Raw genomic sequence first — 23,688 nt, 5'->3', positions numbered from 1 at the left:
TAAGGGTTTTATTGAGTTACTAAGTGACGGAGAATCTGAGCTTTCTATTTTGACTGATGAAGGTTGGGTGTGGGAAAGTTGGACTTTCGGGAGTTGTTTGGTTAAAGAGAGGGACAGGAAGAGCATGGTGGGCTTAGAGAGTGAAATTCAGGCTGGTGGCTGGACTTGGAGAGAGCTTAGAGGTGGATGAGTCATCTAGTCATCTGGTGGTGTCGCTGGACTGGAGAGTCTGGAATGGACTCACAGCCTTCTGCACCAAGGCTTTTTATAGCTGCCGCAGCTCTGCGCGCGCAGGAGAGATGGAGATGGAAGGAGAGGGTCACGTTTGGGTTATGGCTCTGGCGCTTGGTGCTGGGCCTGGGCGCGACGCATTGTGGGCTGTCTTCTCTTGCCCTTCGAAAGTCTACTCTGCACATGGCAGCCAGAGGGATTTTTTTTTTAAACGTGGATCATGTTACTTACATGCTTTAAGTCTCCCAGTGACCTTTCCTCATCCCCAGCATGGAACCCAGACCCTCCACAGCGTGCTAGATGGAAGGTGTGCGAGAGCCTCTAGGAGCGCGGCGTCTGGGCTCACTCTGCACAGGCCAGTTTCAGGATCTTGGACGGATTTCCCAACTTCTCTGTGTCTTATCCCCATCGTTGAGAATCTGATAGTGGTGCCTCCCTCAGAGGATGGTTACGGGTGTCAACGAATCCATAGGGACAGAGACATAGAGCAGTGCCTGACCTTGACACCAACTCTGAGCTGCTCTTCACTATCTGGTATTCTGGGCCGTGACTGAAACTCTCAGGAGGTATTGGCCAACATGAGTTCAAGTATTGCTTCTCACTGATCTGTTGGTGGTTTCCTCCCTTGTCAAAATGAGTGTTTAATCAAGTAGCTTGGGATCGAGTATTTTATATAGGAATTTGCTTAGCGGTCCATCCTGCCTCTGCTGGGTGTACGTATGTATGGCTGCAGGTGTGAATGCTCAGGAGGCCCCTCGGGGTGGTGGGTGCTTAGGACGTGGCTCTGAGTCACCCAGTGTGGATCTAATGAAAGATTTCCCATTCTCCAGGATGGGCTCCACCACCCCTGGTCGATGGCCTGCCACAGAGGAGATGGGACATCTCTTTCAAACTCGGGGGTGCATGGCCTTGAATCAGCACGTGTGTGCCCACTCCTCCATGTGAGGGCAAGGACATGTGTGCCTTCCCCGGCACATGTACCCCAGGGCCAGACCCGGCCGCCTAGCCATCAGCTCTTCTCCACCTCTGTTGCTTTTTTGTCCTGTGATGTGCCTTTTTCTCCCTTCTCTGGCACATTATTATCAGCAGTTCTTTCTGGTATTTATAGGAAAATAGCTCTTTAAGTTAGAACCAAGCCATAGTCATTAGTGGGTATGTCTCAGCTGGTGGTTGTGGTATCAGGATCGTAATCTCTAGGAACAAGAGGGAGCATCGGTGTCAGGAATTGGGCTCGAGGGAGACTGGATTAAAACTAATGTCACCTTTGCAAATTCATGAGGAAGGCTGTTACTGAATTCTCACAGTACTTCATAAGATTGGTATTCTGTGTGGCCCAATCCCTGGTAAAGAATCACTCTCCCTTGCAATGTAGTTCAGATCCCAAAATCATTGTCAGAGTTTCTCTGTCCCACTGTAGCAGGATTCCATAACCTGCCTGGCACATACTTGTAGAGAATTGGCAAAAACTTTTAGAAAATTATTAAAAACAGTCACACAGTCCCTGTGAAGTTGTGCTCTTTGTCTAGGTCTACAAAGATACTTTTGATTCAAATTGTAGTTTAGTCCAGTGCTCTCCAAATCCCAAATCTCAGGGCATCTAATTTTTGAGTACAGCCAGAATACACCAGGCCCCTCCCTGATCCAGTCTCAGGACATAGTTACATTTGATTTGTTTCCAAAAGGTAATTTGAAACAACTTTAATGTTTATGACATTTGTGAGGAAATGTGGGGAGGAATTACTTTAAAGCAAAAGAAAATTTGCAAGCATCATTTTTCATCTTTCTGGCACAATCTGTCACATGGCATCTTTCTTGAAAACTTTCTCATTTCTTAACTCCCCTTGATTGATTGATAGAAGAGTGAAGGCTTTGAATATATACATTTATATATATATTCCAAAAAATATATAATATATATTACATATATTATTCTATTTGTATGTATATATCTCAAATATATATACGTATATATTTGTTCCTATTTTATCTCTACCACTCTATGGAGATTTTGGAAATATTAACAGGGACATAGAAACATTTGCAAATCCAAATTATGTTTGGATATGTTTGAGATATCCGGTCACGTCTCCTGTACATTTTCTTATTATCTTAAGGGCTTGTTCAGAGGACATTTTCTGGAATCCAGAAATCATGTACAGGAAGAACAATCTTTTAAAGGTAATTTTCATGGTGATCTCTGCATGTGAAATATTATGGGGAAAGAAGAGTTTTAAAGAATAAGCCTTTCTGGGGTACCTGGATGGCTCAGTGGGTTGGGCCTCTGTCTTCGGCTCAGGTCATGATCCCAGGGGCCTGGGATTGAGCCCCGCATCAGACTCTCTGCTTGGCAGGGAGCCTGCTTCCCCCTCTTTCTCTGCCTGCCTCTCTGCCTCCTTGTGATCTCTGTCTGTCAAATAAATAAATAAAATCTTAAAAAAAAAAAAAGAGTAAGCCTTTCTGCTTATATTATTTTAGCTTTCTGTGGCATTTGAGGAGAGAATTCATTATTTTAATTATTCTTTACAGTCATGTTGTATGTTAATATAATTAATTGTACTTTTCCAAAGATGAAAAAGATAACATCCTGGGGCCCAGGCAACAACACTAACTTTTACAGCTGAATATTCAGCTCTAAATATGGCCACTTGTTTATTGCTTCCGATGACCATTCGTAGAACTAAAAAATGAGCCCCCTTGGTAACGCAGTATGTTTGCAGAACACGAAGCAAAGGAGTGCCCAAAACACCTTAATGACTGGCTTAAGGGTGTAGATCTCCCAAAGGATATCTCCGTGTGCCTCCCAGGATACATCAAACCTGATGGATCCCGAGCCCTGTGAACTACACACAGTCACAGGGAGTGCTGATTGTCCCGTGCTGTCCCTCTTTCACACTGCAGAAAGTTCGCACGGCCTGGTCACGCACTCTAACGTTGCATTGTGCCTCTGTTCCAGTCGCCCCCCAGCCCCCACACTGGGAACTCCTGATGGCAGGAAGTGGGTGCTCCTTCTCTTCTGCAGTAGGCAGTCAGCGAGTGCTTTTCGCTGCCCTCACATGGAGGAGTGGGCACACACGTGCTGATTCAAGGCCATGCACCCCCGAGTTTGAAAGAGATGTCCCATCTCCTCTGTGGCAGGCTGAACAAGCTAACAAATGAGAAGGACAGTTGTTAGCAATGAACAGGGCCCAAAGCATTTCTGTGATTGCTCAGTATCCCTGCAAATAACTGCAGAACAGGTTTTCCATGCGTGGCCTTTGTAGGAGTATCTCTATTGGAATCCGCTCCACGGGGTGTTAGCTGATATCCAGACGCCTGCGTCCTAACTCAAACCTATTGGACCAAACTGTCTGGAAGAGCAGCCCAGGAATCTAAGAGCTTCAGGATGTTCATCGTGAGCAGTGGAGGTGGGCAGTCTTGACTGGGGGGGAATCAGTTAGCTAAAGGGAAGAGTGGCCAGTGATGATTGTTTCCTACTGAGTGTGCCCAACATGTTGGTAAATTTGCTTATATAGAGATTTTCTTTTTAAGTCTCCACCATGTTCCTCCTAAAGATAATGTGATTTTAATTAAGGAAAGGGGTTCTGTTTCTGACCTAATTAATTAGTTCTGCGAAAATTATCTGAGCCAATAGCTATTCTATAGTTAAGAGATTTGTGTGTGATGTCATCTTCTATCTCTACGTCTTTGTTTTCTGGGTCCAAACACTTTATTTGTTTCTCCCTTGGAGAAACAGACTTAACAATTAATTCCAGTATTCATAACAGAATAAATGGAAATAGCTCTAAAGAGTAATTAGAAAAAACAGTAGATGAAATCACTCTGCAAAAGTGTCATGGGCTGCTAAAATAGGCAGGAGGGAAGATTTTCAAGGTTTCTTTTATCACGTTCCCATAATATTCATAAACAGGTATACAATTATATCAAAAGGATTTTTAGGGCTTTTGTGTGTGTGTACTTTGCTTTTCTATTTAGAGAAAATGTACTGCCAACCAGACTTGTAAGAGAACAAAAAAGACATATGAGTGGACAAGCTTTATATAAACCATACCAAACAAAATTAGATTTAGAAAAGGTATTTAGGTACATGAATTAAACATCTTCAGTGTTTCTTTCTTATAATTATATTCCAACTTGAAAGTTACCCAAGTATCTAGAATATGTGCTCTTAGAAAATAAGACTTTTTTAAAAGATTTTATTTATTTATCTGACACAAAGAATGAGAGAGACCACTCGCAGGGGGAGCCGCAGAGGGAGAGGGAAAGAAGCAGGCTCCCCACTACTCAAGGAGCCCAGTGCTATGTGGGGCTCGATCCCAGGGCCCTGAGATCATGACCTGAGCCGAAGGCAGATGCTTAGCCAACTGAGCCACCTAGGTGCCCCCCAAATAAGACTTTTTCAATTGGAAAACAGATACTTTAATCCTAGTAGGAGGAGAAATAAGAATGAGAATGGAAAAGGGAGTGAAAAAGGGAATGTTCAAAGAGCAAAAACAAAACCAGTTAAGTGTGCCTTATAGAAGCAGACATATTTTTAGGTTGAAAGGAAGAAACTCAAAATTAAGGTGATTGGAAGAGGGGATTGGGTCAAAGCCTCCTCCATAATGGGGTAGAACCCTGGGCAAGAAGGGAAGCTGAAGGTATGGATACAGAAAAGATATTAGAGAGATGAGACCTAACGTTCTACATGTTTTGAATGTTACCCGCTCCACACCAGAGCATGGAAATGAGCTACAGGATGTGAGGACCGTGGGACAGATTTGACTAGTTGTTAAGAGAAATGGGAAAAGGAAGTAGCCAGGTACACATGCAACAACTGATGATTGGTTTTAAAAGCCAACAAGATTTCTTTGATCTATCACAACGTTCATTCAGTGGAGGAAGAAATAGATTTATAATTATATGTACATTATAGTTGTGGGGGGTTTAGTACCCTCTGGTTGGTACGCCATTTTAAATTCCATTCTTTTTCTTCTTTGGAATTGGGACATTTAAAAAAGACCAAATAACCTAATATGCATGTTAGATGAGGGGAAAGAAAAACAACTCATGCAGTCTGGGAAAAAAACATTCTGTTCTCAGATAACCATGAAAAATAGATCTCAGCGTAGGAATGCTGTCACAGGAAAGGTGTTCTGGGTCCAGACTAGAATTGACTGCAACCTAAACAAAGGTGTTAGTTAACCTACTTAATGAAGAAAATTTTACTCTGAGAGACCAATTAAAATTAGTCTTGAAACAAAGGAAGGCAGTGAGTCATACGCGCTGATCTTGACGTGGTGTGACCAGGGCTGGCCAGAATTGTGCAGTTTGCGGCAGTAGGAGCTATAGTGGCCGAGGAGGCCGTGATAATCCCATCGAAATCATTTGTGCTCTGTGCTCCTAAGCTGGCTTATTTATACGGACTTGATATTTTCAATGAAGTGTCAGTGCCACTCATTGGCAGAGGGCCTTGTCTCTGTCGGTGATCATGAATGATCAGAAACATCATCTCATCAGAGAAAAATTTCAGCCTAGAATAACCAGACTATTAACGAGCTTGGGTATCTGCTGTGTGACAGCCACCATGCTTGGTGCAGAATAAGATCTTCCCCATGGAGATTGACAGGGTGGGTCCCCTGCTGTGGCATTTTGAATCGGAACAGACCCACCACACTTCCGCTGTGAGCTCGCTCGTCCCAATTCTGACCCATTTCTCATCTTTATGGGGCGTTGGAATTCCAGCTGAGCCTGAATACCCACAGTACATTTTCAACATTTTGTTTCAACTCCTCTTTTTTTTTAATATCTTTTTTTTTTTAATATCATGAATTTAACCAAATGGAGTTGTCTACGTGACCTATAAACCAGTGCGGGGAATTAAAGTCTAAGATACATGGCTTGTCCCAACCCACAAGAGCTGGTGGGTACCTTGAATGCACAAGTCTGATCCGTTTCTTGGAACAGGCTCTTCGAGACAAGCACCCATCACTGCTCCCCCTTAATTCCTACTTCACACGGGGCAGAATTTCTGCCTTGAAGTGGGTGTGGCTGCCAAGGAAAGAGTTTTCTTAGTGGCCCTTCCTGGGACAAGAGATGCCAGCGCTGATTGTCTGTCAAAGTTCTTTTCCAGGAAACAGGTAAGGGGAGTGCAGAGCCTCAGGCTCACTCTGTCAGGAGCGTGTCCTTCGTTTGGCTTAGCCGATGGCGTTGGGAGAAAAGGTCAGTAACCCCGAAAGTGCCAACCTCCTGCAGTGAGGTCACATTAGCGAGGGCGGTTTCACTACCACGGCTTGGTATCCCTGGGATCCTGGCGCTTGCTCCTTAAAACAAGACGTAATGCTGCCTCCTCTTTCCTGAGGTCTCAAGAGGAAATTTTCACAATAATATTTTCAGAAAATTTGCTGTGTGTATAGACACGTTTTAAAAAATAAAAAAGCATTTTGGTTGGCTGGACACCTTCTAGTCCCTGTTCCTGTAGTCTGTTCCTTGCAGGGCCCAGCTTTTTGTGCCTTCCAAGTGACAGTAGCTGAAAAAAGTATATTTATTTGCAAAAACAGGAGAGTCTCTCTCTCCAGCCAAGCAGCTCCTCCCAGTGAACTCTCTTTTAGATGCGTAGCCAGTATCTTTGCGCTCTAGACCAAAGCAGTGATGCTGTTGTGGGGATTCTGGGTCAAGTCAGGCACGATGAGTCTGCATCACTGATGGGTGTTTAGGGTGGTGGGTGTATCTGTTAGGAATTGTGTGAAGATGCAGGTAGAGTAACCTATCTACAGTGGCTTAACCAGCTAGCAGTGTACTGTTGCCAGGTAGCAAGAAGCCTGAGGGCACGTGGTGCAGAGCTGAAGGACTTGTTATGGTTACTTCTGGCTTCTTGCTCTGCCATCCTTAGCATGTGGCTCTCATCCAAGAACAGAGGGGAGGGAAGAGCAAAAAGGGTTATTGAGTCTGCCCTTTTTAACTCAGGAAAATAATAGCTTTCCTGGAAGTCCCACCCAGTAGACTTCATGGCCATGGCACGGGCCAGAGCTATGCCACGTGCCACCCTTCGCTGCAAGGCATTCTGGTGAGGTGCGTGTCTTTAACTGGGAACACTGCTGCCTTGGGTAAAACTGGGGTTTCATTTGGCGAGGAGGAAGCTCAGTGGAGGGCAGTGGTCGGGATCTGCCCCGAGGAGCCCCACGACATCTATCACAACCAGTTTTCGGTGACCGCCTTTTAAATCTCAGCATTGCTGTGCTGTTCGGAGGAGGAATGGATGATCGGCCTCGTGTTGCTTGTTTGGGGGGGAGGGGACTGCAAGAGTGTGTCATGCCTTCCCATTCCTAGAAAGAACAGTGGCCCCTTCTTGGTCTTTCACCAGAAGAATTGTTGACGACAGTGTGCTCAGTGCCAAAGGCGGGGAGGACCATGGCTCTCAGAGCGTCTCGGCTTATCCCTGTGCTGGAGGTCGTGGGCTCCCACACAGCCCCAGACAGAAACCCCTCAGGGCTGGGCTATCTGACCCCTCGCTCTGGTCCACTTTCCATTTCTTTCGTGCTCCAGAAGCATGAAAAAACAAAGGGCGGGAGGAGGTTTTTCTTCTCAGGACGATTCCCTTGAGCTTGGGACTTGTTCTCCGTGTTTCCTGTTTTCCAGTGTCCCTCTGACTCCATGTCTAGCTGGTCCCAGCTCTCTGGGAAAGCGTGTCCTTCACCTTCCCTCCTGCGAAATGGGTTTGGGGAGACAAGTGAAGTATGTATGACTTTAAGAACTAGTGTCACTGTACACATTTCCATGTACCTATCAAACTCTGAATGGGCTTTTTGGTTATATTTTCTATTCTAGACCCTGGGACAGAGCGTCAAACTAGTGTGATGCGGGCAAATGATAGAATGTGAACTTCAGCCCTTGGGGTGGTGGGGGAAAGCCTGCAGCCCCCAGAACATCCCTGCCTTCCGTTTTACGTTACTAGCGTCTCTTTCGTGTGTCAATGCGCTCTACAAATATTACTGTTTTCTGTGTGCTGGGAGGTCAGAACGCTTAGGAAGTGCTGTTATAGTCCTGCTCTTCAGGTCACTGTCATCTGTCCCAACAAATGCCTAAACCCTTTCTTCTTTTTTTGTATTGTTCAAGGTTTACGCCTTTGGCCTTTTGTGAAAGGTTATCCTAGCAGACATGATGATTTGGTTGGTGCCTCCTGAACACTGTTCATGGCAAACCTGTACTGTGTCTTCACTCATTTTCACAGCTTAAGGTCCCCCCTTTTAAAATTCCATTTGGAGTTCTATTAGGGTCTCCCAGCTTTGCTCTTCGTGTCTTTTTATCTAGGATTTTGTAGATGGGAGCGCACCCAACTCCTTTCTTATCTGTCAGCTGACCACTGACCCTGCAGTGGTCATACCCTTTGTTCTTTCCAGTTTCGTGTTTTGGGGACATTCATTGACCTGGCCAAGCCCAGAAATGCCAACCTCCTTCCACCCTGCCCCGGTCCTCCTGTATCAATGCAAGTGCAGAAATGCAGGGCAGGGAGCTGGTTCCTCATCATACTGCCTGTGAATACTTCCCCCTTTATCTCTTCTGTCCTTTATTTTAGAACTTGCATTAGTCTTGGAGCTAAGGAAGGACACATAGGTTGTAATTAAGCTGAAAAGTGTTTTTTTGGTTTTTCCAGATGAGAATTCTCCAGCCAACTTCTGGGATTCTAAAAACAGGGGTGTGACTGGAACCCAAAAAGGGCAAATTGTGTGGAGAATTGAGCCTGGGCCCTATTTCATGGAACGTAAGTACTAAACGAGAAATAGAAGTTTGTTACGGAACATTCCATAAATACCTGGAAACCTAGGGGGTCTTTTCTGAATTTATTATGAACGTTTTTGGCTCCAATTTACATATTTATGCCATGTGTCTTCAAACTGGGAAATATATTGTTTTAGGAAATGCTCGTTAGAGGATGTTCACATATTTTTAAAAAGCGTGTGTAAATATGTGTGTGTGTATACATGTGCACATTACATGTACCTTGTGAATGCGTAGTATATAAAGCATGTATTTATTCTATTATTTATTTTAATACTTTACGTATTTTATATACCCTGTATCTACATTTTTAATTAATATTTATTGTATTAATTTCAAAAAGCAAAAGGAATAATTCAAGATTTCAGTTAATTTAAGAATTTTATTGGCCTATAGAATACTTGGTTCTCATTTCCCCCAGCAGCAGTAACCACTGTGTTTGGGTCCTGGTCTTTACAAGGAGGTGGGAGAGTCAAGGTCATTTTTAAGAACCAGAAATTGGCTGCCGGTAACTCAGCCATAACCCAGTTGACTTGATGATGTATTTTTTGATAAAGACAAATGCTTCTACATAATATATGGTTCACAGGAATATCTTCTTCCCTCTTATTTAGGGTGAAGGGGAGTACTTATATTTGCCACTAATACTATTGAGAACATAGTACATATGTTTTTGTGGAACAGATAGAAGTGTGAATGAATATGTGATTTACTGGTTGGTTGAAATGAACTTTCACATTTGGAGAATTCTTCATTAATGTAGAAAAATGGGCTATTTTAAAATTCTCCTGAGTTGTTTAGTTCATGTAAGAATTTAAGAGATTTAATATAGGTGAGTGTGTGTATAGATATTAGTACTGAAGGATGGTACATATTAAACCTTAAAATACAAAGTAAGATTTGATTAAATGAGAACCTGCTATAAGTGTATTTTTTTTAAAGATTTTATTTATTTATTTGACAGAGAGAGAGAGATCACAAGTAGGCAGAGAGAGAGGCAGAGAGAGAGGAAGGGAAGCAGGCTCCCTGCCTAGCAGAAAGCCCGATGCGGGGCTCGTTCCCAGGACTCTGGGATCATGACCTGAGCCGAAGGCAGAAGCTTTAACCCACTGAGCCACCCAGGTGCCCCTATAAGTTTATTTTTATTGAAGTATATAAATTTCTGGAGTATAAAAAGTTATTTTCAAAGATGAACATCTGTCACTTTGAATTGCCATTAAAGACATCAGATAATTTCTTCCACATCCTTAGTGGTAGGTCAGCATTTCCTAACTTTTTCTAATCATGCTTCTCTCCCCAAAGGACTGTCTTTTTTTTTCGTAGTTCAGTAGCTGGCTGGAGTCTCTCTTGAAACCTTAAGGGGACTGCAGTTTTTAAGGGAGAATGCTCACGATGTATCAGCAAACAAGGGCGCAAAAAAGCAGACAGATACGACACAAGTCTAACGAATATCTTGGCCCATAGGAAAAAATCTGAAAGGAGATTTGCCAAAATGTGAACATGGGTTGTTTCCTAGGAGGTCAGATTATGGGTCATTTGTTTTCCTGGCTCATTTCTACTTTTCTTTACTTTCCCACATTTGGCCCAGTGCTGGCATCGTCATCCACTAATGAGAGAAATAAGTGATAAAAGAATGTGGGAGAACATGGAATGGGTTATTTTCATTCAAGGCCATTCCTCCTTTGAAAGGATCCCAGGATTTAAGAGACTGATAGAGCTGAGAAATTTTGCCAGCTGAACTTCAGGGGGAAAGGTAAAGCAGCCTTCTTGTTGTCTCCAAAGCGCCGGACCGCTAGGAGTGATCACCTGTGGATAGGCTGCGCCGGTTCACGCCGTGGGGCTCCGGAGAACAACCTGGGAAGAGTCAGCATCACGTACGGCTCTGTTGGAACACGATGTGCGAGAAACCCTATTTGCAGAGGATCCCACTTGCCGTGGTTGATTTTATTTCTCCTCCCAAAAGCTTTAGAGATTTGTCATGTCCTGGCTGATCAGGATGTGCTAATATCTCTGTCTGGATGAATGTTTTTCTTTATAGCTTGCTCTAGTATTTAAAAGAAATAACCTTGACATTGAAGCTAGGAATTGGGAATAAGAGTAGGGTTTTGTTGTTGTTGTTGTTGTTATTTTCTCCTTTCAATTCCACCTTAATTCCGCACACACAAAATTGGAGATATTGTGTATCATGAATGTAAAACTGGAAATGTGCGGTAATTTTTTTTTTTTTTTTTTAAGGACTGAGAAAAGTCGTGTTCATTGAAATCCAAGACAGTGAGTGAGAATTACGGAAAGATTTGGCTTCAGAGTAAAGTTTATCTTCTTTACTCAAAGTGAGGGCCCTCCAACACACATCCCTATCCTTTCAATGTAAAAAGCTCAGGTGTCTTGAAAGAAGTTGCTGTGGCTGATATCGAAGAGATTACTGCCTATGTTCTCCTCTAGGATTCTGATGGATTCCTGTCTCACGTTGAGGTCTTTTATCCATTTTGAGTTGATCTTTGTGTACAGTGTAAGAGAATGGTCGAGTTTCATTCTTCTACAGATAGCTGTCCAGTTTTCCCAGCACCATTTATTGAAGAGACTGTCTTTTTTCCACTGTATATTTTTTCCTATTTTGTCAAAGATTAATTGACCATAGAGCAGAGGGTCCATATCTGGGCTCTCTACTCTGTTCCACGGGTCTATGTGTCTGTTTTTATGCCAGTATCATGCTGTCTTGGTGATCACAGCTTTGTAATAAAGCTTGAAATCAGGTAAGGTGATGCCGCCAGCTTTATTTTTGTTTTTCAACATTTCCTTAGCGATTCGGGGTCTCTTCTGATTCCATACAAATTTTAGGATTATTTGCTCCAGCTCTTTGAAGAATGCCGGTGGAATTTTGATCGGAATGGCATTAAAAGTATAGATTGCTCTAGGCAGTATAGGCATTTTAACAATGTTTATTCTTCCGATCCAAGAGCATGGAATGGTCTTCCATCTATTTGTGTCTTCTTCAATTTCTTTCATGAGTGTCCTGTAGTTCCTCAAGTACAGATCCTTTACCTCTTTGGTTAGGTTTATTCCCAGGTATCTTATGGTTCTTGGTGCTATAGTAAATGGAATCGATTCTCTAATTTCCCTTTCTGTATTTTCATTGTTAGTGTATAAGAAAGCCACTGATTTCTGCACATTGACTTTGTATCCTGCCACGTTGCTGAATTGCTATATGAGTTCTAGTAGTTTGGGGGTGGAGTCTTTTGGGTTTTCCATATAAAGAATCATGTCATCTGCGAAGAGAGAGAGTTTGACTTCTTCATTACCAATTTGGATACCTTTTATTTCTCTCTGTTGTCTGATTGCTGTTGCTAGGACTTCTAATACTATGTTGAACAAGAGTGGTGAAAGTGGGCATCCTTGTCTTGTTCCTGATCTCAATGGGAAGGCTGCAAGCTTTTTCCCATTGAGGATGATATTTGCTGTGGGTCTTTCATAGATAGATTTGATGAGGTTCAGGAATGTTCCCTCTATCCCTATACTTTGAAGCGTTTTAATCAGGAACGGATGTTGGATTTTGTCAAATGCTTTTTCTGCATCAATTTAGAGGACCATGTGGTTCTTCTCTCTTCTCATATTAATTTGTTGTATCACACTGATTGATTTGCGAATGTTGAACCATCCTTGTAGCCTAGGGATGAATCCCACCTGATCATGGTGGATAATCTTTTTAATGTGCTGTTGGATCCTGTTGGCTAGGATCTTGTTGAGAATCTTAGCATCCATATTCATCAGGGATATTGGTCTGAAATTCTCCTTTTTGGTAGGGTCCTTGCCTGGTTTGGGGATCAGGGTAATGCTGGCTTCATAGAAAGAGTCTGGAAGTTTTCCTTCTGCTTCAATTTTTTGAAACAGCTTCAGGAGAATAGGTGTTATTTCTTCTTTGAAGGTTTGGTAGAATTCCCCAGGGAATCCGTCAGGTCCTGGGCTCTTGTTTTTTGGTTTTTGATCACTGGGAGTATTATGCCTCCATCAGAAAGGATGAATACCTAACTTTTGTAGCAACATGGACGGGACTGGAAGAGATTATGCTGAGTGAAATAAGTCAAGCAGAGAGAATCAATTATCATATGGTTTCACTTATTTGTGGAGCATAACAAATAGCATGGAGGACAAGGGGCGTTAGAGAGGAGTAGGGAATTTGGGTAAATTGGAAAGGGAGGTGAACCATGAGAGACTATGGACTCTGAAAAACAGTCTGAGGGGTTTGAAGTGGCGGGGGTGTGGGAGGTTGGGGTACCAGGTGGTGGGTATTATAGAGGGCATGGCTTGCATGGAGCACTGGGTATGGTGAAAAAATAATGAATAATGTTTTTCTGAAAATAAATAAATTGGAAAAAAAAAAAAAGCTCAGGTGTATTCTTCATAGTATAGTCTGTGTCTTTTACACATCACTTTTTTACCCCATATCTGGCTATAGCAGACCTAAGGGGACTTCCCAGCATAATGAAGTTTTGCTTAAGCCTTGGGATCTGATGGCATGGAACTTAAAAAGAATTGCGGGGTAGGGGGTGGGGGGCAGTTAGAGAGCTTCTATATTTTCAGTCTCTGATCTTGAAAACTTAGGACATTTAAAAACTTTTGCTCTCATCTTCAGAAAGAAAATTTATCTTTAGCTCATCAGAAGTTCAGGCAAAATAAAATTCTGTGAACATTGACCTAAGTTCATGGGCAAACCTTGATTTGAGCGCTGTCTAAGCTATTTCTGAATGTAAAGATGGCTTTAGTTTGTCTAGATAAAGCCCCAGAGGAGGCAGGCTGCCCAGACTTCTATTATTACAGGGCCTACTTAAATGAATTTGAAGGACAAAGACGGGTTTAATTTGGGGCAGATGACCTTCCCAGGCGCTGGATGGGAGGATCAGCTTCCTCTGCACCTACTTTTTCATAAGACTGTCAAAGAGTCCTCGGATGAGCTTGCTGAAACCGAATGGGTCATCTTTGCAGGATGGAACTTAAAAAGAATTGCGGGGGCGGGGGGCAAACTGCAAACTGCATCTTGAGTTTGGAAATCTAAGAGGTTTGTAAGTTGTCCCGTCATGCTCTGCTGTCCCTGTTGGTCGATAGTCTTACACAGACGACGGTCATTCATTTATTCATTCATCCAGACCCGCTTTTGTCGTTCCTTCATTCCTTCCATTCATCTGTCCGTCTGTCTCTCCCCAGACATCGCGAGATATTAAGTGCCAACCTTGTGTCACATGGACATGGCTCTTCTAGGAGCTCCCCAAATCCCGGATCGATGAATGAACTTGGAAATAGTAAAACTCACTGCTCTGTGCTAAACTGCTTTGTGATCATTGAGGATAATATCAGGAAATTGATAATATATGATCAAGTGTTTTCACGTATCTTGCCTATCTCAGTCCTGGGAAGTAGGCTGGAGTTGGAAACGGGCCATCAGAGATGTAAGTGGCTTGCGTCCGTAAGAGCCTTGTCTCCGATTGGAGATTGCAGTGCCTTGCCAAAACAGAACCTTTATGGTGGCTTTAGGTGGGTCGGGGGGAGGGCAGGTGGCCTGGGCCTCTTCTTTGTACCGTCAGAGTCTTTGCTTTAAACATATCCATTCCCAAGCCCCTCCCCACCAACATCAGAATGACCTTTGGTCCCTTAGATGGAGATTTGGTGCTATTTATTTTCCACTCTCATACTTTAGTTTTGGGATTCTGTTCATTCTCTAATCCTATTAGGTTTCTGCTACATCCACACTGATATTGTCTGTCTTTGATTTTCATGTTTATGTATCTGAGCTTTAGCAGAGGAGGGCTTGGCCGCTCAGGCCCTGTTGGCCCTTGTTAAAAGAAGATGACTTGTAGGAACATATAAATGGTAAGTTCACCTGTCACTGGAAACATGGGCAGATTTCCTCAAAACCATGAGGATTAGAATGTTTTACTTTTTCCAGTTTGTGAACTCTGAATAAAAGATCTTAAGAACAGGAATCAGGATATGAAGACTATAATAAAAGCATTTAAGGCAATAGTTAAAATCATATTTTAGAATAAATTGCAGTTAGCTTGATTTAAAAAAAAAAGATTATTCTTTTTTTAAGATCTTATTTATTTATTTATTTATTTGAGAGCATGAGAGAGCACAAATGGGGTGAGCGGCAGAGAGAGAGGGAGAAGCAGGCTTCCCACTGAGCAGGGAGCCCGATGTGGGGCGCCATCCCAGGACCCTGGGGTCATGAGCTGAAGGCAGACGCTTAACCGACTGAACCACCCAGGTACCCCTCAGGATTTTTCTTTTTAAATAAAAATTCTTGAGGGAAGGACATTTCCATTTCATCCATCTTGTGGTTCAAAATATTCGACTTCTAGAAACTTGGGAAATATACAGACTTTCTGAATAGGGACATACTATTAGTGACTGCCTAAGTGAATCTTGTAGCTATTTAAGGTGATGTGCGAATTCCTAGTCTTTGAAACAGAACCATTCCTTACAGGGCATCGCCTGTGGAAACATTTCAGAGGGCTTGAGGTGGAGTTTTATATTGATGCCCAGAGTTAATGTAGTTGAGTTGAGATTACTTTTAAAAAATTACTTTTGAATACGTAGTGTATGAAAAGAGTATAGGTAGTGTTTAAAGGTACAAACGGTGAAAGTGAGTATCTCCTCAACTTCATGCCCCGGTCCTCAGTGGCCCTCTCTGAACACAACCATTTTACCAGTCTCACTTGATCTATCTGGAGATGTCTTACTCAGATGCAAACCCAGAAACAAGATGATTGCTTTTAAAATGCAATGTCATTATCACAGTTATAGAAACCCCTTTACTTAGGAGCATGGTTATATTTCTAAACACTACTTGACATTCCTTCCACCTCCCTGACCTCCCCTCCGCACAAAACAAGCCTGAGGTAACGTGTCAGGATCAGCCTCCGGTCTGTGAGGGGATGGAGCTGACGTGCTGGTGCTCTGGGAGATGTCTTCATTTGTGTTTATGGAAATTAGTAAGTTAAACATTGAAAAATAAAGGGGCTTTTATGTCTTGTCACCATTTAAATAGGGGCTGCCAAATCTCTATTGTAGGAACTCTATAAATGAAAGTATCCTGAAGATTCCCGAAAGGCACAAAAATATACTTCCATAATTCATGACTGGCTTCAGGAGGGACCTGTGAGAGAGGAAGATGCCATTTGGGGGGTCCGTCCTTCCTTCCTTCCGAGGCTAGAGTGGGCCCAACCAATGATAGTCCTCATGGGCTATGGGGGAGGCCTCACCTTCTCCTGCCTGCTGCCCTCTGAGGCAACATGCTTTTAATAAGTGGATTTTGGGGAGAGAAAATACTCTTGCTTTTTCTAGTCTGAAGGAATATGCGCACGCACACAGACACAGGCACACGTAGACCTGTTTCCATAATCTGAGGCCAATACGAGGAGACCTCGGCTGCCGCATGGGGTTGTGGAGTGCCCGTTCTCGGGGGATTGGGTTGTTCGTTGCCCCTCAGTCCTGCACCTGCCCTGCCCGTGCCTGGGGCTGGCCGGCCCTGCGGGGCGGGGGTTGGGGGGCGGGCTCCTCCCTTCTCTGGTGCCCGTCATCATTCACCTGCTCACTTTTCCCTGTGCTGGATCCCTTTCTCGGAAGTAGCTTTCTGTTTTCCTCTGCAGTTAGTGGTTACAATTTTTAGCTTAAGTGGAAGCATGAGCCCAGCTCCCCTTTTCTACCCATCTTGAGTCATCTTCTAGGTTACCTCTTTGGACAACTAAAAGGTTGAGGTACATCGATCAGAATGCGGCGCTCTTTCCTCCCTCTCACTCCAAGGGACATTGGTTAGTTACACCATTTTGTAAAATCTTGAGTGACCTCAGAAAGCACTAACTAATATTTGCTGAGGAGCGTTCCCCCTCAGCACAGAGTGCTGCTGTATTTTTAAGGGGCAGGACTGGTGTTCTGCTTGCGGAGCCGGGGCCTTTCAATCCAGGCGCAAATAACTAGAGACTTTTTTGTTATAGCAAAGAATAAATGATACCCAGAATGGGTTCACTAGCAAAGCTGTCTGGGCTATTCACATCCTACAAACAAAAATAAGACTTTTTTTTTTTTTTTTTTGGTCCCATAGTCTATTACATAGCTGCCTCTTAACACCTTACAAAAGAGGAGAGAGCATCCTAATGAGAGGGAGTTAGGAGACGATGTCTTATAAAATGCACTTCCCTTTACGGGAAAACGAGCTGCTCGCTCACTTACCATTGACTTGATCTGTGAGGCGCGCTGCGGGCAGATTCGCAGAGGGCTGGTGGCCAGCGTTCCGAGTGTGATGCTAAGGAGCTCTGCCCGCAGAGCGCAGACCGCCGGCTCCCCACTGGGCTGGTTCTGCGTGGGCCGGTGCTTCGCTTTGTTCTTAGGGCAGACACGCTGCTGGTGTCGGAAGAAAGCAAGTGGGGGAGGAAGAGGAAGGTCCGCTGCGATCTCTGCAGCCGTTACCATTTCAGTAATAACCGAAAGCTTGTGTTCGCGTTTGGGAAGGTCCTTTGCAGAGGTGTTCCCAGGCCGGTGAGGTCATAGGGAAGCTGGAATTCCCGTGCGGGTCGTCTGGCTGTTCCTCAAGCCCAGCACGCTCCTTCTCCTCTCCCGTTCGCCCCTCCTCACTCGCTCGGCTCCATTTTTCTCCTCTGTAAGTTTGAGTCCAGACCAGTTTGTTCCATGAGGTCTGTCTGACTCCACTGCGTCCTCTCCGTGGTCTCTACACTCTGCCGCCTCTCGGCCCTTTATTTTTAGTGCTTGTCTCTTATGTCGTGTCCTGCCTGTAATCCTCAGCCTAACAGATACACCATGAAACACCTGCTCGACAGAACCCCTCTCTGATTCCCTGGGCACGTGTTGTGGTGGGTGCCTGGGAAGGATCTCCTGCTTGATGATGCCGAGAACCTTGTGACCCACCGCATGCGAGCATCGGACGTGATGGAAACACTCACTACTCTGCCCCATGATGGAGTCAGTTTTTTGAGCCGTAGTATTTCGTCATTGATAGGAAAATAGAATATCATATTGTATTCTTGTATATAGTATTTTAAATCCTGTATAAATTTCTAAAAGAGGGTTTTTCTGTAATCATTCTATCTTTCTCTTAAAATAGTCAAACCAAATACTCTGCAGGAGGCCATTCAGCACAGGGAGGAGAGTCAGTGGACTCTGAGCTCCCTTGGGGAAGTACATCTAGTTGGCCCCACTTTCGTAAGCCGGCAGCTCAGCTGAGAGGGGAGCTCCACCCTCGCGGGCCGGGACCCTTCCCGGTGTCCTGCCGTCGGCAGCGTCGCGGTGTTACCCTGCGCCTTGGGAAGAGGAGACCTTGCAGTGACACTGCTGTGACGCAGATGCTCTGTACACACAGAAATTCTGGTGGCTGTGGGTTCTGTCTTTGACACGTTTTGGCTTCATGGTCTTTGAAATTGTCATTACTTTCTTAAACCAATAATTGGCATTTGCATTGCTGTTTTATCAAGCTCAGACTATATATACATGCACACACGTGCATACACACAGACACATGCACCGCTGTGGGGAGAGAGACGTATGCCATGTATATATCCATATCTATCGTCTGTCTGTCTGTCTGTCTATTCCTATCCATCTATCTGTATGGCAGTGGTTCCTGAATTTGATCCCCGGCAGTGGCTGCATTGAAGCCACTTGGAAAATTAAAATACAGATCCCCTCACACTGCAGAGTCTATGACTTCTTCACTATGTTAGACTGCTCTTTTTGCTATTTCCACTGAAGGGGGCCGCCTGTGTCTATCGTAGAGGTTGGGAGCGAAGGCTTTGGAGTGGGACAGATTGGGTTTGAGTCCTGACTCTGATGTTTCCTGTTTGCTTGACCTTCGGAAGCCTCAGCACTTCTTCCGTAAAATGGGGACAGGCATCCCCACCTCCCGAGGTTGAAGTGAGGATTAACTAACAACATGAGCTGAGGCAAGCACAGGGTCTGGGGCGCAGTGGACCACCTGGGTCAGAGGTGGCGAGTTCAATTCTCAGCGCTACGCTAGACCTATTTTGTGTGTTGTTTTTGCGTGTTATGCTTCGTCTGTTTGGGATGTTTTTAGAAAACGCCAGACAGGAGTTGGTATCCTTTGTCTCTCTGATTAGAAAAGGAAGGATCCCTGCAAGAGTCGTGAGCAGCATTTTCTGAGAGGTGATGTGGTGCATTTCTTCAGCGATTCCTGAATGACTTGTCTCCATGTTTAAATTATTGTTTTTTTTTTTTTTTTTCTAATCGATTTGCAGCGGAGATAAAAATCTGTTTTAAATACTACCACGGCATCAGTGGAGCCCTTCGGGCCACGACCCCCTGCATTACCGTGAAGAACCCGGCTGTGATGGTGAGTGCCCCTCCTTGCCCGCTTCCTCAGGAGGTCCCCAGGGCCACTTTCTATTTTTGTCAGCACAGCCCAGGCAGAGTTATGGGGAACAATGAAAAAAGGAAATGCATAGCAGCATGGGCACCCACTTAAGGAAAGGGAAGAATTTACAGGCTGGCTTACCTCGATCCATAAATCAGTGGAAAAATCTGATTTGATTTGTGACAATCTGTAAATAGCTCCTCAGAGAAGCCATTCAGGAAGCAAACAAGTGAGTAGCTCATCAAACTTAGTCTAAATTTCATCTAGGTGACTGGTTAGGAGGAGATGGTGGCATTGAATCTCAAGTGAGTTTAATATACGTGAGCTCAGCGACTAAAAGGGAAAAATAACAGTTTTAATCATGTGTGATTCTGCCTGCCAGTCAACAAACTTTCACGCCGAAGAGTGTAAGATGGGGATCGTGCGTGTGCTGTTCCCTCAGGAGGTCTGAGCACCAGATCCCTTCAGGCTGAGCTGGGCTCTAGTGCCTGAAGACACCAGACATTTTTGGTATGACATGGCCACTCAGTGGAAGTCAGTCTCTTCACCAGGTCTTCAAGTGAACAGATACCGAATTTAGTTTTGGGGGAGCTGGTTATGTTGGCGTTTTGAAGGAGAGAATGTCCATTTCCAACATGGTACTTCCCGAAGGATTACTTTGTACAGTTTTGTCGTTTTTTCACTCCACTGACTGACTTTGGAATCCAACAGCCTTGTAAGATGTACTTCATTGTACCAGGATGGTTGAGTTCAGGTGGTTTGGGGAGATTCTTGGAGTCTAAGCTATGTAAAGCATTGTAGCTTCTATGAGCCATTAATAAAAATCAGGCCATGAATGTTTAAGAGAAAAACATTGACTACCACAATATAGAATCTTCATAACAAAGTGTTTCCGTGTGTGCGTGTGTGTTTGTGCGTGTGTGTTGTGTGTATGTATGTGTGTATAGACCCATGCATTTTTGGAAATAGACAAGGGGCCATGTTGACTCCCTGAAATTCAGAAAGTCATCTCTGCATCTCTGTGTTTCTCTGTGTTTCTATTCTGGCATGGCGGTATCATGAAGTCTTTCCTTTTCATGTATTCATTCAAACAGATATTCACTGGGTACCTGCTAAGTACCAGACATTGCACCCACCCTCAGGGATGGCAGGATAAGCCAAAACCCAGTCCCTTCTCTCACATCTGGTGGGGACAAGAGACAGCAGTTAAATTAAATTACGTTTCTTTGAGTGATAATCACTATGAGGAGGAGTAAAATGGGACTATGACAGCATATAATGGTAGGATTTCTCTTGATCAAGGCCATCGGGGGCTTCCTGGAAGAAGGTGTGTTTGCAGGACAATCTGAAGGATGAACAGGGGTTACTTATGTGGAGATGAAGGGAAGAACGTTAAAGAGAGTAGGAATCTTATGTGTAAAATCTCCAGCATTTAAATATTCTTCTCACATTTGAATTACATTTGAGTTCCCACGTAATAAACATTGTTTAAAATTTAAAAGACTAATCCACATTTACTATACAAGATTTTGAAGGTCACGAGGAGAATAACAATTATCGATTACAAAATCTGCCATGTTACATACTAAGCACTGGTATATGCTTTAATTAATCTTCTAAAAAACTATAAAACTGGAAAAGTGAGTTTTTTTAATATTAAAACCTTTGAAAAATTAACTTTGTATGAAATGAGATAGCTTCCAAACATGGTTTTCTGGATTCAGATTTTCTTAGACTTGAGCAATTTCAGTGATCAGGTATCATTGAAGACAGCAGGACTTACAGGCTGGTGAACATTGATCTCATTCCATTGATTTTGCATTGAGATCACTCTCTCAAAGCCTGTGGATAGTTTGGAGATAATTAATTTGCTTCAGACGGGTTTTATAGAACCTTAGAAGCTTCCCAGATACAGCTCCCGCCATCAGAACCAAATATTTTGGTTCGAAGGATGACTAATGAAATCGGTGGTCAATAGATGTCTGACCGAGCTGAGACAATTGGGTCTGTATCCAAAACTGGAAGGCTGTGCCCCATGGACACCTCGTGATGCTGTGTTTCTATTCTGGCATGGTGGCCACCTTGTTATAGGACTTGCGTCTAGTTAGTGTGACTGGTTGACAGCACTGACATCGACGAAGCCCTTCGGTGTAATTATTCCGTGGCCATGTGCAAAGAACAGTCGTGGGAGAAGTAACTGAGCAGCTCTGTAGGGGAGGAAACGAGCTCATCCTCATCTCACGGCCCCCTCTCTCGTATATCCTCCTGCAGTGAATCAGGGATTGAAAAGAGTTGTGTCTCTTCTGTCATTTGCACTTTGACGTCATTGTCATTCATCAGAATACACAGTGATACGTGTCTCGGGCTCTTAGAACAGGAAATCCTCTGGCTTCAGGGACAGATAAAGGCTGGCATCCCTCACTACCACGTATTGTTCCAACACTTGATTGTCGGTGTTGCTTCTGGGTTTTCCTGGAAGGAATCTATGGGGTGAGTTTATTTAAAAACTGCTCTCTAAACCTCGAGTGCTTTTATCCCTGATGTCCCTATATCTAGCGACAGTGTTTGGCCCTTCCTGGCTTTATTGTCATGAATGATAACATTGAATTTGTTGAGTATTATTTGAGATGAGCATTTGCCACAGTTGTAGTAAAGGACACAATCTGTAAATTCTGGGAGAATTGTTTCACATTAGCCTTTTGTCAGACAGTGGCCTATTTTTCAAATGAGCATTCAAAGGCGTTTTCTTGTGTTTCTGTAATCGCTTCTAACATTCTGAATAGGCTTAAGTGAAGACAAACCATGAACATTTTCCATCTCATTTAACTCACTTAGCATCAGTATGGCTTAGCAGGAAGAGACACCGTGTTTTGGAGGGCACAGATCTTACCGGGCAGTGTCGTCCATTGGAGGGGAGGCTACGGTTCACCAGGGGTCTGACTGGACCCAGGACTTGGAGAAGCAGCTTGCCGAGTGTCTGTCGCAGTAGTGTCCTGTGCTCCCTCACACTGTTCGTCGCTCTGTAGCCCGGGGGGGGTGGGGTGAAACCTGGGGGAGACCGTTATTGGCCAGTTTGCTGCTGTCTCTGTTCCTGGAAGCTGGGGATAATGAGTCAGAGGGGAACGCCACAATATAATAAACTGCATGTGCTGGTGGAGAGCCAACCCGGAATTATCAAGTAGTTGCTTTTCTGGATGAGATGAAGTGAGGAAGCCGGGGTGGCACCCGCGCATATTGCTGATGACATTTGAAACATTAGGAATCAGGCAGGTGCCATACCAAATAGTGCTGAAGAAGGGACCGGAAGTAGAAATTTGTATTTCACAATTTGAATGGAATTTTTTTTTTTAGTTGCTCAACTTTGCTTAGATTAGTAGTTTTTATCTCTTCGCAGTATACGATTTTTAAAAATTAAGTATAATTAACACACAGGGTTAATATTAGTTTCGGGTGTACAATATAATGATCAACAATTCTGCGCATTACTCAGTGCTCATGGTGACAGGTGTGCCTTGAATCTCCATCCCCCGTTCCTCCCACACCCCCCCTCCCCTGGTTACTACCAATTTGTTCTCTGTATTTAAGAGTCTGGGTTTTTTGTTTATCTTTTTGTTGTTGTTGTTGTTTGTTCATTTGTTTTGTTTCTTAAATTCCATAGATGAGTAAAATCATGCAGTATTTGTTTTTCTCTGAGTAGCTTATTTCATTTAGCATTCTACTCTCCAGCTCCCTGCCTGTTGTCGCACATGGCAAGATTTCATTCTTTTTATGGCTGAATAATGTTCCACGGTGCATATGTACCGCATCTTCTTTATCCATTCATCTATCTGTGGATGTGGGCTGCTTCCATATCATGGCTATTATAAATAATGCTGCAGTAAACATCGGGGGGCATATATCTTTTCAAATTAGTGTTTTCAATTTCTCTGGTTAAATACTCAGTACTGTAATTACTGGATCATATGATAATTCTGTTTTTAATTTTTTGAGAACCCCACTTGCTGTTTTCCACTGGCTCACCAGTTTGCAATTGTTGGTATGTGATTTTTAAAGGAGTAAGGGAGTGCTGCAAAGGTTAGATTCAATGGTTTAATCTGAAATTTGGGAGAAAAATGTAGTTTCTATTTCCTAACTATTCAGGATATATTCTGCCTTCACTTCTGTCTCTTAAAGTATGGTGGGCATCTTTTTTAGAGAAACAGTAAACTCTGTTTTCCTAGTATACTAACTATAAATTGAGCACTGATTGTACATAAATTGAGAGGAAGCCTGCATCTGCTTTGTGTTCCATAAATGACTAATTTCAAGTGAGATGTAATTTACTTGAA

General features: G+C 43.5%; 1 protein-coding gene across 1 annotated transcript in view; it reads left to right on the top strand.

Moving 5' to 3' along the window:
* HECW2 (HECT, C2 and WW domain containing E3 ubiquitin protein ligase 2) overlaps window positions 1–23,688 on the top strand; it is a 227,005-nt gene that overhangs the window by 74,971 nt on the left and 128,346 nt on the right. The window contains 2 exon segments of the mRNA XM_044241206.1: window positions 8,861–8,968; window positions 19,245–19,339. Of these exon segments, the coding sequence (XP_044097141.1) occupies window positions 8,861–8,968; window positions 19,245–19,339 (203 nt within the window).

Source organism: Neovison vison, chromosome 3 (assembly GCF_020171115.1).
Source record: "Neovison vison isolate M4711 chromosome 3, ASM_NN_V1, whole genome shotgun sequence".
Lineage (NCBI taxonomy): Eukaryota > Metazoa > Chordata > Mammalia > Carnivora > Mustelidae > Neogale > Neogale vison.
The sequence above is the reverse complement of the archived record's forward strand: the minus strand, read 5'-3'. Positions and strand labels throughout refer to the sequence as shown.